General features: G+C 30.7%; 1 protein-coding gene and 1 long non-coding RNA gene across 3 annotated transcripts; one reads left to right on the top strand and one right to left on the bottom strand.

Annotated features, from left to right (window-relative positions):
- The first annotated feature begins 8,853 nt into the window (after positions 1-8,853).
- Positions 8,854-10,250, top strand: LOC129313860 (probable leucine-rich repeat receptor-like protein kinase At1g35710). The gene is made up of 3 exons (XM_054957258.1): positions 8,854-8,901; positions 9,071-9,086; positions 9,451-10,250. The coding sequence occupies exons 1-3, from the start codon at positions 8,854-8,856 to the stop codon at positions 10,248-10,250; spliced, it is 864 nt and encodes a 287-aa protein (XP_054813233.1).
- Positions 10,251-14,882: 4,632 nt separating this feature from the next.
- On the bottom strand, positions 14,883-17,416 carry LOC129312995 (uncharacterized). 2 transcript variants are annotated; one of them, XR_008593812.1, is made up of 5 exons: positions 17,309-17,416; positions 17,051-17,198; positions 16,840-16,948; positions 16,060-16,116; positions 14,883-15,032 (listed from the first exon to the last, which is right to left on the bottom strand). It is a non-coding gene; the product is annotated as an uncharacterized LOC129312995 (long non-coding RNA). The 2 variants fall into 2 exon arrangements; XR_008593811.1 differs by lacking the exon at positions 16,060-16,116.
- Positions 17,417-18,011: the final 595 nt, after the last annotated feature.

Here is an 18,011-nt window from a genome sequence, read left to right as displayed (position 1 = left end):
GTCACAACCATAGCAGCCAAACTTTTCCTACTAGTATCTTGATCAAATTTCGAAGTAGCAAGAACAATAGCATCATCTTCTATGCCAAAATTTAAATGTGTTTGCCTAGGCTCTTCTAGTTCAGGTCGTTTCTTGCATATTGTCATATGGTTCTTTAGTGCAGTAGTACCATTTCTTTTAGGATCACTAAAAAATTCTTTTTCACAGTAGTTGCACTTACCTTTAGTCTCCCCATGCTCATTCACATATTTAGTGAAATGATCCCAGACCTCAGATCTTGGCCTCATGGCTTTCCTCTTCATCCTTTACAAGGAACTCACTGCTTCAGTTCCACTTGATGCTATTGGGGCTTTGTTTTCTTCATTAACTTCAGTTTGGTTTGTAGCCATAGCTTCAGCTTGAGAAGACATCTGTGACAATGCATAGCAATCAAAAAAAATAAATACAAAGTAAAGACAGAGCAACTCAGCAAAGAACACGAAAGCAGTCAATTAAATTCCTAATAACATTTTCCTTTGTTGCATTTTGGCTTGAAAGGAACACACCACATAAACAAAAAAGAGCAAAGAAGTAGGGACATAGACGGAAGATGAACCAAAGAAAACTCATTGTCAAGCTACAGTGAACTTCACAGCTAATGACAACATGAATCTCAAAGAACGTCAACAATGCATAATCAAGCATAAAGTTCATAGTGTGGACTCACAGAGGAAGCAATTAGAACTCTTATGAAACAACTAGATCTTGGGCATGGTAGATCAAGACAACAAGAACCGACCAAATCAAAGGGAGAGAGAGAAAGAGCTGCATTTTGAGGGAAGAAGCAAAAAACCTGTTAAAATGCTTTATGCAGATCGTCCTTTGAGCTTAAGGTTCTGTGTTTCACAGATCTAAGCAGCCTCTCACCTTCAGACAGTGTCTCCATGAGTTTAGTGACAGCAAGGGCAAGAGAGAGAGAGAGACTGAGATACCAGAACAGAGATAGGAAATCTGAGCTGCGAATAATCAACCTGAAATGTGAGAGATGCGAACGGCAAGATGCGAGAGATGCGAACGGCAACGGCTTGAGGGAGATGACTTGCGATCTGAGAGTTGAGAGTCTGAGAGGCTAAGACAAAGCGATCGAGTGAGGCTGTGAATATGTGATGACCTGAGCCGCGAGAGAGATGGCTGATGAGTGATGAGAGAGAGCGACCGGCGAGGCTATGTGATGACGAGAGAGACGACTTGCGAGTTGCGATCTGAGAGATGAGAGTCCGAGAGCCGAGAGGTTGAGACTTGAGATGAGATAGGGTCAGGGTGAGTGAGGCTGCGGTCTGCGTATGTCCGGACTGAGGCAGTGAGGCGGGTTATGACTTATGGGTTAGGGTTTTTTTCAACTTTCATATTTTTATTTAATATAAATTAAAATAATAAAATAAAATAATTTATAAATTAATAAGTAATACATAATTCGGTCGGTTCGGTCTATTTGATTTTAAATTTTATTAACTGAACCGAACCAATCAACCGAAATATTTTTAAATAAAAAACTGAATCGAACCGAAAAATTAAATAGACCGAATCAAATAATAAAAATTCGATTCGATCCGATTCGATTTTCAATTTCAGTTCGGTTTTGCTCACCCCTAAATATAAGGACAAAACTCACATTTTGAATGCCTTAATTTAATAAACTCTAATTTCTAAACTATGGAGGCATCTGACAAAAACATTAATCATTTTAAATATGAATAATAAGAACAAAAGATTAATATTTTTGTTAAAAGTTTGCCAAAATCTCCCCTAAAAATATGACATTTTGAAAATACTACAACAATATTTCCCAATATAAATAGCATCAACAAAGGAGTTTCGCTCCTTCTAATAGAAAAATTATGCATAATATACATAAGGGTTCTAATTATATCTACGTGGAGCAACTAGAATAAGATTTATAAAATACCTATGCATAATTTAAATTTTTACTCGACAACTTCTTCACTTCAAATCAAATGATAGCCCCTCCACGGTTAGCTGAAAATACATTGTCAGCTATAATATCTGCGATCAAAAATAGTTTTTCAATGAATAATATTCCAATAAAAATAAGAGAAGAACAAATCGAATAAACTTATGCAATTATGTAAGTAATTCAAAAGGAAAGAATATTTCTTGGGATTAAAAGCATAAACCAATAAATTTACAATAATAGAGTAATTTTACCCTTTGATCTTGAAAAATCAATAGACTAAATAAATAGAATAAGTAAAAATAAATAAACATTTACTAAATAAAACCAATAAAGTATAAATTGCATGGATTATTTTGAGGATTTTACAAAATAAATGACAAATGGGGACATATAGTCTACAAGGATAAATAACTAGACAAGGCTGAAGTATAAAAACAAATGTGGAGACACGATCCATGAGAGAAAATAACCGAATGCGACTTATGCTACGAAGACAAACGTGAACACACAGTTCACGAAGGCAATACTAATCAAACACGACTTGAAACCATGAAATCAAATGCAGGTATGAGACTTATGAATAACAAATGTGAGAACAAAGCTCATAAAATTGAACTAGCTAGTCATAACCATGGCACACCAAGGGCTAACAGAAATGTCATTAGCAACAGTATTTTACTTAAAATTCTCTCAAAATCACTTTTCAAATATGTAAGGATAGTCATTTCTAAAATAAAATTTACACTCTCAATACCAAATTTGCATGAATCATTTCAAGCATCAATTTAATGCTTGTCAAAATAAAATTTTATAAATAATGTCCTTTCCTACATTTATTTCGTAACCAAAATTTCCAAAACTAATCAAAATAATTTCATCAATCTTATAAGTATATGTTATGATTTCAAATGCTAAAGAAATTTAATTGATAAAGGTAATCAATGCTAGAAAAAAAAAGTAAAAGAATTTTGCCGCATTCCCTCCTGTTATGTGCGCGCGCTAAAAATTAATAAAAATTGAATCAAAATACGTTAATGTAAATTTATCTTATATTAAGTATTTTTTAATTTTTTTTCTTCAAGCGATTACACATCACCCACCAAGATTTGGGATCTATTGTCCGTCCATCATCAATTGAGTTAAAAAAAGTATCAACTCGTAATTTTAAAGTTTTGGATATGGATCAAAAACTAAATTTTTTAAATTTAAAATAATATTTCAGTACTTTATAGATTCGTACTAAAAAACTATTAGTATCAAATATGATATTGATATGAATATATGAGGTAATTTTAAGTATGGGTGCATCATATGGAGTATGTCTAGTATCCTAAATTTATTTATAATGTAATTTTTTTTCCTTCAATATTTAAAAACAATGCATGGAGCACTTTGCTGTTAAAAAAAATTAATTTTGACTATTACTTGAGTCATACAATTATAAAAAGAGATTCAAAAAATTATAAATAAATATCCTATAAGAAAATTAATACTAATGAAATCTTATTAATTATAAATTCAGGAAGATCTGAAATAATAGCTCTTAATCTGATCTCTTTCAATTAGTCTCAAACAACAATGCATTTTCAAATAACTAACACTGAAATGCTACACGGAAATATTTAATTATTCATATGCGATCATGTTTAAGCATAGTTAGAGCTTATTTAGTGGTAGTTCTCCAACTATGATTTTCTTAATTTATAAAAATTCGATCCTTCTATGTTATTTAACAGAAATTAAGTTCTGTGCACTTGACCCAACCATTTAATGAAAAAATTATTTATAATTTTCTTTAAAATGTGGCAGAGGGAGTATATGAGACGGAAAAATATATAGAATAAGTGTTTGCAAAATAATTGAAATCTATGAACTTAATTGCCATAAATTATAACTTTAAATTTGAGCTTATGATTACCATAATTTACATATTTTTTTAAAATTTAATTGGCATGCAGGTATATAGGGTAGGGAGAGGGAGGATCTATCTAAATCAGTGTATAAGATGCTCAATATTTTAACAAGAACATATTAATTACTTAAAATTCTAGAAGTAAAGGATTGAAATAAAATCCCAATCTAATCTCTATGATCGATCATTCTCAAACGAAGTACGATGCATTTCCAAATGAACACTGAAATATTACAGATCAAAACGACAAAATACAATTATTTCTCGATCTTGCTATGAAAAATGAAAATTATATATTATACAAGCTCAACAGTTCGCTGAATCAGCTAACGTTGACTTGACCTATTTAGCAGTAGTTTGCTTTGATTCCTCCATTGTTGCAGGATCGCCGGCGGGCATAAGCTTCTTCAGCATAGCTCTCATGGTGAAGTTATGCCGTGGAGGTGGTCCTTTTGGTGAGGTCTGATCTTCTAGGCCCACCACGACGTCGTCTGATCCAAAACAAACATTCAAGAGGATGAGAAAAGCTTGTTAATTAGACCCTGATCAAAGACACCAAACGACGACGAAGGGCCATCGCTGTGAAAGAAAATGATAAGAGAGAGATGGATCGGAGGAGAAGGAAGAAGAAGAAGAGAGAAAATATTGAAAGCTAAAAGTACTCACAGGATCAAGAATTGTTGAGAGTGTGGAATGAAGTTGAGAACTCGAACAAGATTTTCAGGCGTGAAATTTCCCAGTAAACGGCGAGACATAATGGTGAGGGAGATGAAGAGATCAAGATTTGTTGTGTTTCCGGTTTTGCTTGCTCACCAGCAGCTATGAGTGAAATGGAGAGTGATTTATAGAGTGAGTCATAAAATTAATTTAATATTGCAAAAGGGAACAGATCAGCCTTGTGCTGGTATTATTTAATGCATGGTCCTGAAAATATAATTTATTACTTCCTCCATCTCAAATTATAAAATATTTTTAAGAGATATTTGTCATTTTAAAATATAAAACACTTTAAAAAAATTAAAATTTTATTAAATAGGCTTATTTTAATACTACTCTTTCTCTATCTCTCTATATTTAATACTAATTACTCAATCTGTCCTTATATATAAGAGGTTTTTTAAAATATTTTTTGTCCTTAAATATAAGATGTTATTAGCATATTTTTAATGAATAAACTATTATACCCTTATTAAATTAAAAAGAGAAAATAATAAGCATTCTCATTAATTTACTTTCAAAAAAGAAATTCATTTTTTATTTACAATAATTGGGGGCAAAATTGAAATGTTGCTGTACTTTTAATTGGATAACTAATTTTTATTGATTTGTATAATTCGGTTAAGAATATTTTATATATAAGGACAGAGGTAATAAGTGCAGATTTAAAGTTATTAAATGAAAGGTATTTTTAAAAATTTATATTTTATTTTAAAAAATAAAATTATTAAATATATTTAATAAAGTTTATTAATATATAAAATTTTATTTAAAAATATTTTATAATTTGAAATAAGGAAGTATTTATCACAACCTTCAACTTGCTCAGCGTTAGTGCTCTTTAGCATAAAAATCAAATTGTGAGTATTAGAAGTCTTCGCTGACTCCTGTCTTTTGGCGTCATTCATAACCCAGCGTTTTCTTTTCCTTTTGTTTTTCTCTTTTTTGGGCCAAAGTCATTCATAACCCCGTCTGATATTGACGTACATGACAATGTTTTTATTTATTTATTTATTTTATTTGATAAAATATTTCATCTTAAAATAAATATAATATAATTTATTTAATAAGGGTGCTTTAAAAAAATAATAATTATATCTTAAAAGACAATATTCAATCTCTCAAAAAATATTTTATATTTCTAAATAGAGAAAGTAGTTTATTAACGCCACAACTCTTAGCTAGTACGTGGTTAAGCCTTGTTTGATGCACATTTTTTAAATTTTAAAAGATTGGAAAAAGGAATAGGAGTGGAAATTAATAAGTTTTAAAACTATACTCCCTCTGTTTTCATTTATAGGAAAAACTATTAACTTTACCTTTTTTTAATATAAGTAAAATTACATTTTTCAATAAGTATTTATTGCAAACTTTTTAAATTATCCCTCATAATTTTATCATTCATAGTCATAAGAAACAATTAATGAAGGGTATTGTAATTCAATTCTTTTATTTTCAGACACAATTAATATAGTTAACAGATTTTTTTAAATTGTGTGATATAGTTTTTTTTTCTACAAATAAAAATGGAAGGAGTATTTGGCAGTGTCCATGGGAATATCTGAATAATTTTTATTTTATACTCCCTCCAAAGTACAACGCAAGTTATTGTTAATTAATTTATGTTACTAAAATAAATTAGTTAAAATCTTTATTTTTTAAAAAAATTCACATCTTTTCAATTGTGCCCTTAAATAGAATAATATAACATTTAATTATTTAAAATATCCTTATTAATTACTTGAGTAGAATATAATAGTACTATATAATTGGAAAATATATATATATATATATATATAGCCTATCAAATATCCTATATTTTAGATCAAGGGAGGCTTCTAAAAAATACTTTGTATTGTGATCCAGAAAAAATATATGTAATCATCATTGTAAAAGACTGAGCGAAGCAAAAATTTAACAATAAGAGGGCTAGTATTAAAAAAACATATACACAAACCCTTTATAAATTTTGAGAAGCTAAAAACATGTAACATCTATATAATATTAAAAAAATTTAACAAACTTGAGAGCCACGGCCACTAAAAGAATATTAAAAAGAGAAAAAATATATAATGGGAATGACAATATTAAAAAAACATCATTAATAAAATTTTATTTTTGTAAAAGTATCTTATATTTTTTAACATCAAATCTTCCACAAATGTATCTTATAAATTGGGTTTAATAGTTATTTTTATCCCTCAACTTTATTTGAAAGATTTGCGGACATTATAAACTCAACATGGCTCAATTGTCTCCCAATATTAAAAATTTTATATCTATATTTTTAAGTTTCTAACTGTATTTATTAATATTAATTAGTATTCACAATCTGTTCATAAAAAACTGTTTTATATTGAAACAGATGGAATAATTAGTAAGACTACTAAGACCTGGGTCCCCGCACCTCATTACTGCAAGAAACTCAAATTTTGTGCCCACCAAAAAGAATTTCATTTGAGAACATGTAATCAGTTGAAAATGAAAACCAAAGCATAAGAGTCAGAAAGTTTAATTTGGATATATTTTAAGGATGAGACGCGAATGTGAAAACTTGACCTTCATATTCAATTGAATGACTTTGACCATGATATTGTTATTGGGAAATAAGACCTTGACTGTTGACTTAAGCAGTTATCATAAAATGAATCATGTTGTATTTTTAATAAGTGGATTATTTGCTACTATCTCCGTCTCATTTTGTAAAACATTTCTTAAAGTAATTTGATACTCTAAAATGTAAGATATTTTTTTAAAAATTATTTCATTAACTTTGACTATTCCAATATTACTTCTCATTATTTCATTTCTTAAATAAGTTTCTTTCACTCTTTTCTATTAATAAATGATATTTTTAAAAGTTTATAAAAAATTAATATTACAAATTATATATAAAAAAATTTATTCATATATGTGATTTTGCCAAAAACATGTTTATAAATTGAGACCATTGGAGTATTATAATGTAAAAACTTGTTTATTTTTTTTTTAAAAATGCTCCCTCTTTTAATAAGGATATTAAATGCGACAATGAATTTGTTTATTTGGATTTCATTTAAGAACATGTGATCAGTTGAAAATGAAAACCAAAACATAAGGGTCAAAAGTTTAATTTGAATATATTTTAAGGACGAGACGCGAATGTGAAAACTGGACCTTCATATTCAATTTAGCGACTTTGATTATGAAATTGTTATCAGGAAAGAGGATTTTGACACTTGATTTAAGCAATTATCATAAAATAAATCATTTTGTATTTTTAATAAGTTATTATTTGTTAGTTGCCACTATCTCCATCTCATTTTGTAAAATGTTTTTTGAAATGATTTAGCATCTCAAACTATAAGATATTTTTTTAAAAAATATTTCATTAATGATGATTATTCTAATATCACTTCTCATTATTTCACATTTTAAATAAATTTCTTTCTATTTTCTATTAATAAATTATATTTTAAAAGTTTATAAAAAATTAATATTATTGTATATAATAAATTTTATTATATATGTGATTTCGTCAAAACATATTTCATAAATTGACATGAATGAAGTATTACAATAGTTAGTTAAAACTTTATTGGTATAACTGTTTTATTGTTCTAAAAATAGTTAGTTAAGACTTTATTGGTATAACTATGTTATTGTTCTAAAAATATTTTATTAAAACTTTAATCTCTTAAAATTTTTTATATTTTTCTAATTATACTCTCATTATGTTAAAAATCCTGTTTAAGAACCTTATAATAATAATTGAAATTTTAATGCATTGATTTTTTGAAAAGAATAATAAATGATATATGGGTGTTGTTGGAAAAATAATTATAAAAATGACTCGGTGTTTTATTTTTTGAACCAAGCATGACTTAAAACCTCAGCTAATTAACTTTGGACGCAATTCAGCTGAACCATAGTGAACGTTAATCGCAGTTAGATTATTGAAGCGAAAACTTCGAAATTATTAAAGAATGGAAAGCTATCGTCTGTGTAATTGTTGACATTTAGTGATAGAACAAATACCTGCTTTCAAAATTCTACTGATGTCACAATGTTTATTAATGATACTCTTCAAAAAATCTTTTGTCATGCGTCACCAAAGGTCCTACTGCAAACCAATTCTACGCTACTTGTGTCATGGTTTACGTCATAAACATAAGCATTTAATTCCATAGAATACTCTCTCTGTGTTAGGATATGCAATCAAATTTTTACTAAGTCGACGGTGGTGGCAATCCCGTCACACAGTTCATAGCAAACCATGTCTTGAGTTATCATGGATACCTCATTACTCTCCCATATCTTCAATCTTTTGCTTCTATTGGTACTAACATCTGCAATCATGTTCCACCATGCATAGTTTGAGAGAACAGTGTCATGAAAGAGATCGATATGTCCTCCTAAACTTCAAACACACAGTTGATGATCCATCATGCATCCTCTCTAGTTGGTCAGATGATGGCTGAGATTGTTGTGAGTGGGTTGGAATTCAGTGTGACAACGTCACAGGTAGGGTTATCAAACTCAGTCTTCCTTGTTCTCTAGAAGCCGATGATTATGATTGTGAAGAGAATAAATATCATTGTCTCACAGGTGAATTCTATCTATTATGGCTCCAAGTTTTTAATCTATCTTGATCTGAGCAATCATGACTTCCAACCTATCATCCAATATGATTATGTCCCTTCGTATGATCAATATTCTTCTAATCTTTATTATTACCTTGACTTATCATATAATGAAGATCTTTTCATTGATAGTCTTCATTGGCTTTATAATTTTTGCTCCTTGAAATACATCAACTTTAGAGGCATTAATCTTCATGGGAAAGTTGATTGGCTTCAAATAGCAACTTCACTTCCTTCCCTTTCAGAATTGCGCCTGGATAGTTGCCAACTTCAAAGCATAAATCCATCCCTCCAGTATGTAAATTTTACTTCACTTGAAGTTCTTAGCCTTTCGGGTAATGCTTTTAACTCTGAATTCTTTCCAAACTGGTTATTCAATCTTAGTGATGTCATCACCTCTGTCAACCTGAGCTATAATTATTTTCATGGCGAACTACCAAAGAGACTGTTGAATCTTCAAAAATTAAAAAGCTTGGATTTGCATGGCAATAAATTGAGTGGACCAATTCCAGCTTGGTTAGGCCAGCTTGAACACCTGCAAGTTTTTGATGTTAGTGAGAATTTACTTTCTAGCCCTATTGCTCCTGGTTTGGGAAATCTATCATCCTTGATTACTTTGAATCTCAATTCAAATAACGTAAATGGTAGTCTTCCAGAAAGTCTTGGACAGGTCTTGAACTTGGAGATGTTATCTTTTCATGATAATCACTTGATGGGGCATGTATCTGAAAGAAATTTTGTCAGACTCTCAAATTTGAAAGTTCTTGGTATGGGATCTCCAAGCTTAATCTTTGACTTTGATTTGTTGTGGGTTCCTCCTTTTCAGCTGATAGAGTTACATTTGCTGCACATGGTGGATTCCATATTTCCTGAATGGATATATACACAAAAATCTCTTAGAGTGTTAATAATTGTCTCCTCAAGTATTTCATTTCAGTCTCAAGATAACTTTTGGAATTTTGCAACACAGTTTGGATGCTTATGTTCACAAAATATTACAATTGATTGGGAAATGTCTGATGTGTTACTGACTCCTCATACATAAATTTGAGTTATAATAAATTTAAAGGCAACCTCCCTCATTTATCACCAAATGTTCTCACATTCAGCGTAAGAAATAACTCCTTTCAAGGATCTATTTCTTCATTATTGTGTCAAAAGATGAATGCCAGAAGCACATTAAGGTACCTGGACATGTCTAATAATCTCTTACCTGGAGGGCTTACAAATTGCTGGATGTATTGGAAAGCTGTAACGACCCAAAAAAATTTAAGTTAAATTAAAATTTATAATTATATAATTTAAATGTGCTTGTATTGTTTTTTGGTGTGGATTTAACAAGATGAATTGTTCGCTTAGTGGAAACTATTGCTGCTGTGCATTTAAAGAGATCTAGTTTTCGAATCCTTGTAGCTGTGCATTATTTTCATGCTTCAGCCTTTATAAAATTATCATTTTGCCCCAATACCACCGGAATATTTTTTTGCTCTTTATTTTTTTCTCTCCTTCCTCAATTCGGTTCCTTTTTTTCGTGTTCATTGAGAGAGCAAGAGAGTCTTGGAGAATCCAGGAGCGTCTAATCTCTGTCCTCTGCTGCCCTCCTTGGTTTGTAACTCACCCCCGGCGTGGGCGTGTGTATCTGCGTGACCGTCGCTGCTCTGCTTCACCCGTAAGTTTTTCATCATTCCTCTCTTCGTGCAACAGATGCTGAGCGTTCTCCTCCTTCCCCTGTTTCGCAGCCAGGTCTTCTCTTTTCTCTTTGAGAAGCAACGTCGATAGACCTCTGCATGTTTTGCATCGTCGCCGTGTCCGGAGTCTGCTACTGTTGCAGGCTTGCAGCATTTTTGACAGTGAACACAGCTCCTCTGTTCTTTATTTCCTCCATCGATTCTCCTTCCTTCTTCATTTTTGTGTGGCTGTATTCCCTTCTTTCTTTGTCTTGCAGTCGCGAATTCAGTGTGAAGAAGCTACAAGCTGTTCCCTTCGTTCATCATCTATATTAGATGTTTTGGAGGAAGAGAAACTTGATTGGAGTTTAAACGAGGAAAATTTAGGATTAGAAGCATTGTAGATAAGTGGACAACGAACCAAATAATTTATTAAAAAATTTTCTTTTTATAAAAACATTACTTTCAAAAATTCAAAATTATATATATATATATATATATATATATTTCTATAACATTGTGCACTTTTTTTTGATTAAACAACTCTATTTCTTGAAATCATACCATATTTAGAAATTTTATTAATTCTTTATTTAATAAAAACAATCATGGAAATTGGTAAAAGAGATTATGAAATATTGATTATCAATTTTCATAATTGGAAGATTGATGATTTTAATTGACTAATGTGAGTTTAATACTAAAAAGAAAAATTTATATTTTCAAAAGTGATTGTTTTCTTACATATTTGAAAATTAATTTTGAAGGGACTTTACATAGAATATTAGTTGCTAACAGCAGTTTCGTTAACCCTTGACACACTATGATCAATGACTAGCTAGTTTAATTTTCTTGAGCTCTGGTCTCATGTTTGTTATTCATGGGTCTCTTACCTACGTTTGATTTCATGGTTTCGGCTACATTTAGTTAGTGTTACTTTCGTGGATTGTGTGTTTACATATATTTTCATGACTCAGGTCGCATTTGATTACTTACTCTCGTGGACAGTGTGTCCACCTTTGTCTTTGTGACATAAGCTGCATTTAGTTAATTACTTTCGTGAATTATGTGTCCACATTTGTTAATTGTTTTGATAAGTCCCTAGAAACATGAGTTTTGATTATTTAGTGAATTTAGATTGCATTGATTTTAATTAGTGATGTTATTATATTTATTTATTCCATTTATTTGTCTTCTTGAGATTAAGTGATAAAAATATTTGATATTATAAATTTAATGGTTAAGATTTTATTTATGGCTATATAGAATTTCTTAATTCCAAAGTTTATGAAATATTTTATATGAAGTTGTTGTCTCTTTAATTTTTATAATCATTGTTATTTATTCATTTTATCCTTTAAACTTCATAAATGTTGGGACGTTATTTGCTAGAAATTATTTTGATCTCAAATACATTAGTTGATGTTGTACCTTTCGTTGACCATTGATGGGCTGTAGTATTTAATTAAAGTGAAGAATTGTAGATCAAACTTCCTTTAATGTAAACTTAAATCCATATATTATGTTCTACGTTTCTCTGACTATTGTCAAATGTTTCATATAAGCTGTAGTTAAGGTCCTCATTCTTATTATTTATATTTGTGTTATTTGCTTATGGAAATAGAGTCCCTTACTACTGCTATTGTTTTGTAAAATGATTGTATATTGTTTTTTTGAGAAATTTCAATTCTATTTCAAATGTATTAAAATATCATAGTAGAGTTTCTTTAATTAAAGCATAAAGAGTGTGTGTTTGCACTAGTACAAAATGGTCTTTTTACACCCTATGTCTACACCAGTTCACATGCATACAGTGTAGAATTAGGAAGCAGTGGTATTTTTATAAATAAATAAGTGAATGTAATGTTATATGCATTGATTCCTTACATAACCAGTATAGATGTATTAATATCTACATCAGTTACAATACATGATCGATATAGTTATATATTCTAATTTTTTAAAAAATTAATTTTAATATATCTACATGGATTGTTATATATTTTAATTTTTTTAAAAAAATTTATTTTTTAATAATATTTATATTAAATATTATTTATAAGTGGCGTAGATATGTTTTTCAAACTTCAGAACTATTTTGCCCCAAGCCCTCGCACTCTCTTATTCCTTCTTTACGCTTGCATCTCCCACTATGCCACTCTTGCTCTCCTTTTCGCTTGGGCGCACCACCGCCTCCTCCCTCCACCAATCTTCTGTCGTGCTGCTCCAATCTGAAATCTCTAGTTTACCTCTCGTCCTCGCTTCTGGATGCTGTTTCTGCACGAGTTGAGCTTCAATCTTCACACCGTTCTTGCTCTAGCGTCCAGGTGGGTCCTTCGCCAGTTCTTCTCCGATATTTTCTTTGGCTGGTGATTATATGAGCTTGCTCCGTTACAAATCTGTCTGAATTTGAAACCATTGAACTCAGAACCTGTTTGCTATTTAATCGTTTTCATCCCCTCGGGCTACGATTTTTTCCTAGCAGTGACTTTTGCCATTTCTATTTGATTTTAAAGTTGTTAAATCTGCCTACATTTGCTTTGTGACCCTTATGATTTTTCCAAGGAGAGGTATGATTTTTTCCCTTTTATTTAGCAATCACCTTGAATATTATGAGTCTTCTGTATTAATATGATTTCGGATCTTCGCATTCTCAAGTATGATTTTCTTGAGTTTTCCTTCATTTTATATGACACACATTGTTTTGGTGGTTAACTGTGGATTTTCTTATTCCTTTTTTGGCATGATTAGAGTTACACTGTACGTACCAATTGTTTGTTAAGTTTTCACGAAATCCTGGGTCAAAATAATACGGATAATATTTGTATCACTATGAAATATATCATTATAATCTCAATCACAATAATGTACAATACAAGTCGACTAGTATTTTTTTTAATAAAGCCAAAGAAATTAATCTTATTATAGCTTCTGTATTCATGAATATCCTTGTTATAATCATATACTAACTATTATATAATAAAGATAAAAAATATTAACAACTAATTTCTGGATTTCAAAATTAAAATATTTCATTGCCCCGTCTGCGTGGACATTTTTGTGGATTCATTTTTTTCACATATGTAAATAAAAAAAAAAGTGGGACTTAAAATGTTATCATGTGGCTTAATCACTACTTGAACAAATTCTGGTAGAATCTATTTTCTTGTCTACAGAAGCACCTCTTGGACAAGCGCTCCAGTAAGATTCCAAATTTTAAAATTTTATAAATTATAAAATAGCTACAGTACTGCTTTTTAAAGAATATGCTCCTGTAGAAATGCCCTACGGTGGCTCTTTGGAGAGAGAACATTCCCATAAACGGAGCATGTCAAGGTCTCCCAAAAGTTCTTTGGGGCACTTACACAAAGAAGCGCTTCAGTATTTTTGCATGCTTTCTTTGGAGCTTTTTTTTTATAAGCACTTCGGAATGGGCACTCAGATAGAACTTTTTGGTGATAGTGTTAAGTAGAATCATAGTGTCATTTTGCCTTGCACGGGCATCTACTCAGAAGCATTTGGGTTGAAGCCTTGGTTAAAAAGAATGAATGTGAATTAAATTTAACAAAAAAAACTAATCTTTTATAATGTAATAAATCAAAGTTTAAATTCCTTCACTAGGAGATGTGTCCATATAATTTAATATACAACTATGTCTTGAACATGTATTTCATAAAGATCATGTCAAAGATGTCATGCCTTAAAGATAGAGGGTGATCGGCATAGGATGTGAACCACTGCACATCCCTTAAGCCTTGGATTAATTAATCTTTCTATGATTAAGATCTAATTATGTTTTTTGTTTGAATTAGAACATGCATAAATATTTTTGGCATTAATAAAAGTTTCAATATTTTTGTAGAAATTTCGACAGAACCTCTTCTTTAAACAGGATCTCCCAAAAACTCTACAACTCAATATTTTACACCAAATATCATATTAATCAGGAATTCAACTCCTTCCAGCCACCAAGCAAAAATATATGACAAAATAAAAGTTCTAGCTATAGACTATGTGGAGCACCTAAACTAAGCTTACAAAATAAAACTTCATAATTTAAAACATTACATCAAAAGAATACTTAATTCTTAACTCGTCCACCTTTAGTCAGTAATAGACTCCTCAATATTTGGCGGATGGTTTAGTGTCAGCTACACTATCTGAGACCAAAAATTTTTCTAGTGAATAACGTCCCAATAATAAATAATTAAATATGAATAAAAGAAAAGTTATAAACAATTATGTAAGTTTAAAAAAAACAACGATCTCCATAAAGATTCAAATAAGCATGGAACAACAAGATTCTATATAACTTTAAATGAAATCTTGAATCATTAAATTATCATATCAAATGTTGTCATAACTTAATTTCAAGAAAACAAATAAACAAAATAAGCAATTAAAAATATATTGCTAATTAAAACAAACGAAATATGAAATCATTGAATAATCAATTTCATATTTATAGAGAATTATCAGAACAATTAACAAACATGGACACACAGTCCATAAGGGTAAATAATCAAACGCGACTTATGCCACAAAGACAGACATGGACACTCAGTCCACGAGGATAAGTAACCAGACGTAGTTGAAGCTACAAAACAGACATGGATACATAGTTCATGAGGGTAACTAACCAGATGTGGTTGAAGCTATGAAAACAGATGCAGGTATGAGACCCACGAATAACAGACGTGAAAACAAAGCTCACAAAATTCAACTAGCTAGTAATTAACCATGGTGCGCCAAAGGCTAACGGAACTATCGTTAGCAACCAGTGTTCTGCTTAGAGTCCCTTAAACAATCAATTTTCAAACATACGAGAAAAATAATCATTATCGAATTAAAATTTTCTCTTTTCATGTCAAACTCGCATAAATTATGTAAACACTTGTTCTTTTCAATGTAAAAACTTATAAACCCTTTCACAAATTTTCCTGATTGTCCTTGTCAAATAAAGGATTACTAAAACTTGTAAAAAAAAAAACAAGTTGATCAATGTTGTAAGCATATAACATGACTTAGGAAAATAGAGTTATTCAATCAACAAAAATAATCAATGCTTATGAGATATATATACATATACACACATATATAAATAGATAAAATTGTGAATTGTTGAAATCAATATCTTTGATGGAAAGAAACTTTGCTAATAAATTATTTGAGACGTTATCCACTTACCTGAGACATTCTCTATCCCTAATCGGTCCTCTTGCAACAATGTTTGCTCTTTAAATCCTAGTGCCCAAATAATAACATCATTATTTTATTTTAAAGATTTATTTTTTTATACCTTTTCAACCCCAAATCAATTTGGAAAAATAACACAAACAATTCCCAACTTTAATTTAAATTTTCTTTTTCCCAAACATTTCATAGATATTTCAAAGACTAATATTTTGATAATCAATTGGCTCTTAAATTAATAAGCAAAATTACTCTTCCCAAGCATCTCTATCTTTTCCACTTTCCTTGTGGAGATAATTATCTTTCATGACTGCTTAATATGTGATAATATAACTATTACAAATAAATATATATATTTAATTAAATTTCTATATAATGTCCAACACAAATTATTAGATAATAGCATCCAAACCATTTATGTTTTTCCCAAAAGTTTAATAAGATTTTAGGAAAATACTCAATCAAGTAACAACTTCTAACAAATATTTCTAATAATTATCTCATCGGTATCAATTCCTAACTTAATCAATGAAACTTCTTAACCTCCTATCAATTATCCAAAATTTTCCAACATTAATAATTAGATCAAATAAATAAAACTCAAGCCTAGCCTAACATTCTCTTGTTCTTTATACCGTACAATTTCAATTTCATAAATTCTCCTTTTAGCTTAACAAATATGGTAATAAAAAGAAAAATTTCCAACCATTTTATCTCTATATTCACCCACATACGTACAGAGCCACCGTGAAGAGGAAGATCAAAATTTCTCACCTCTATTTACAATAGCAGAGAGGGAATGAAATTTACAGCATAAAAGAAGGAGGAAGTTTCAGAATCAAACTCCCAGGACAATAGCCACATCTCCCCTGTTCTTCGGCACCTAAAAACGAAATAAATGAGAGAAGAGAAAGGAGGTTCAAAGCTCTCTATGGCAGTGAACAGTAGTGTCGCGTTGCAAGAGAGAAGGAGATTTCTGACTCACCCTTGTAGTTACTCGGACAGATCAGAAGGAAGAGGCTTCGATGATGAGAGACAGAGCAAGATGAGGGAGGCAACAGGTTACACACAGCCATAGCAGACAAAGCAACGACGGCGACCACACGAATAAGAAACACCCACATCGGCAAAGGCTGTGAACAAGAAGGGAGAGAGACTTAAATGCTCAGATCATCACTCAGCAGAGGAAAAAGAATGACCTTACTGATCTGAAATAGAGAAGGAAAAAAGAAAGAGCACAAACTTGGCAGAGAAGCGTCGGGCGGAACTCTCGCACACTCACACGCCAGCGACGCTGCGGACGGAAGTAGGAGGAGACGGAGAAGGCAGAAGGTGAGAGATGAGAGATGAGAGAATTTTCTACAGAGCCCCCAATGCTGAATCGTGCCAGATATAGAGGGAAAAAGAGAGGGAAAAAAGAAAGGAAATCTGTGGAGGCAAGGGTAGTTTCGTAATTTCACAGTACAAAAGTGAAAAAATAATTCACTCCTTTCTAGCTTCAACCAGGTTTGAACTCAAGACCAGATATGAGAGATACATGCATACTCTCACTATATCAACACCTCGTCTTGTCATAATTGTTCCAAAATTAATATAACTACAATTCAACAACAATAATATTTATATATTTTTTATATTTTTATATTTTTTTTTGCTCAAAATTCTTGGGCTATTACAAAAGAACATTTGAATCATGAAGATCAAATAAGTGCTTCACGTGCGTTGTCTTCCTATTCTGAACATTTGATGTTCGATGTATATATAGTTAATTTCACTGAAGTTTTGTGACACATCCATGCTGTTATTAAAGCAAAAGAAAAGAATCTTATAATTTCTGTATTCAACGCGAATATCTTTGTTATTAAGCCCATTCATGACAATATATAGATGTTCTTGAGCTTTACTTGGGGCTTACATATCTGAATCTCCATGTCTCTTTTCCTTAT

The sequence above is a fragment of the Prosopis cineraria genome, unplaced genomic scaffold (genome assembly GCF_029017545.1).
Source record: "Prosopis cineraria cultivar Desert tree isolate PC_DT_omini unplaced genomic scaffold, ASM2901754v1 PC6, whole genome shotgun sequence".
Lineage (NCBI taxonomy): Eukaryota > Viridiplantae > Streptophyta > Magnoliopsida > Fabales > Fabaceae > Prosopis > Prosopis cineraria.
The sequence above is the reverse complement of the archived record's forward strand: the minus strand, read 5'-3'. Positions and strand labels throughout refer to the sequence as shown.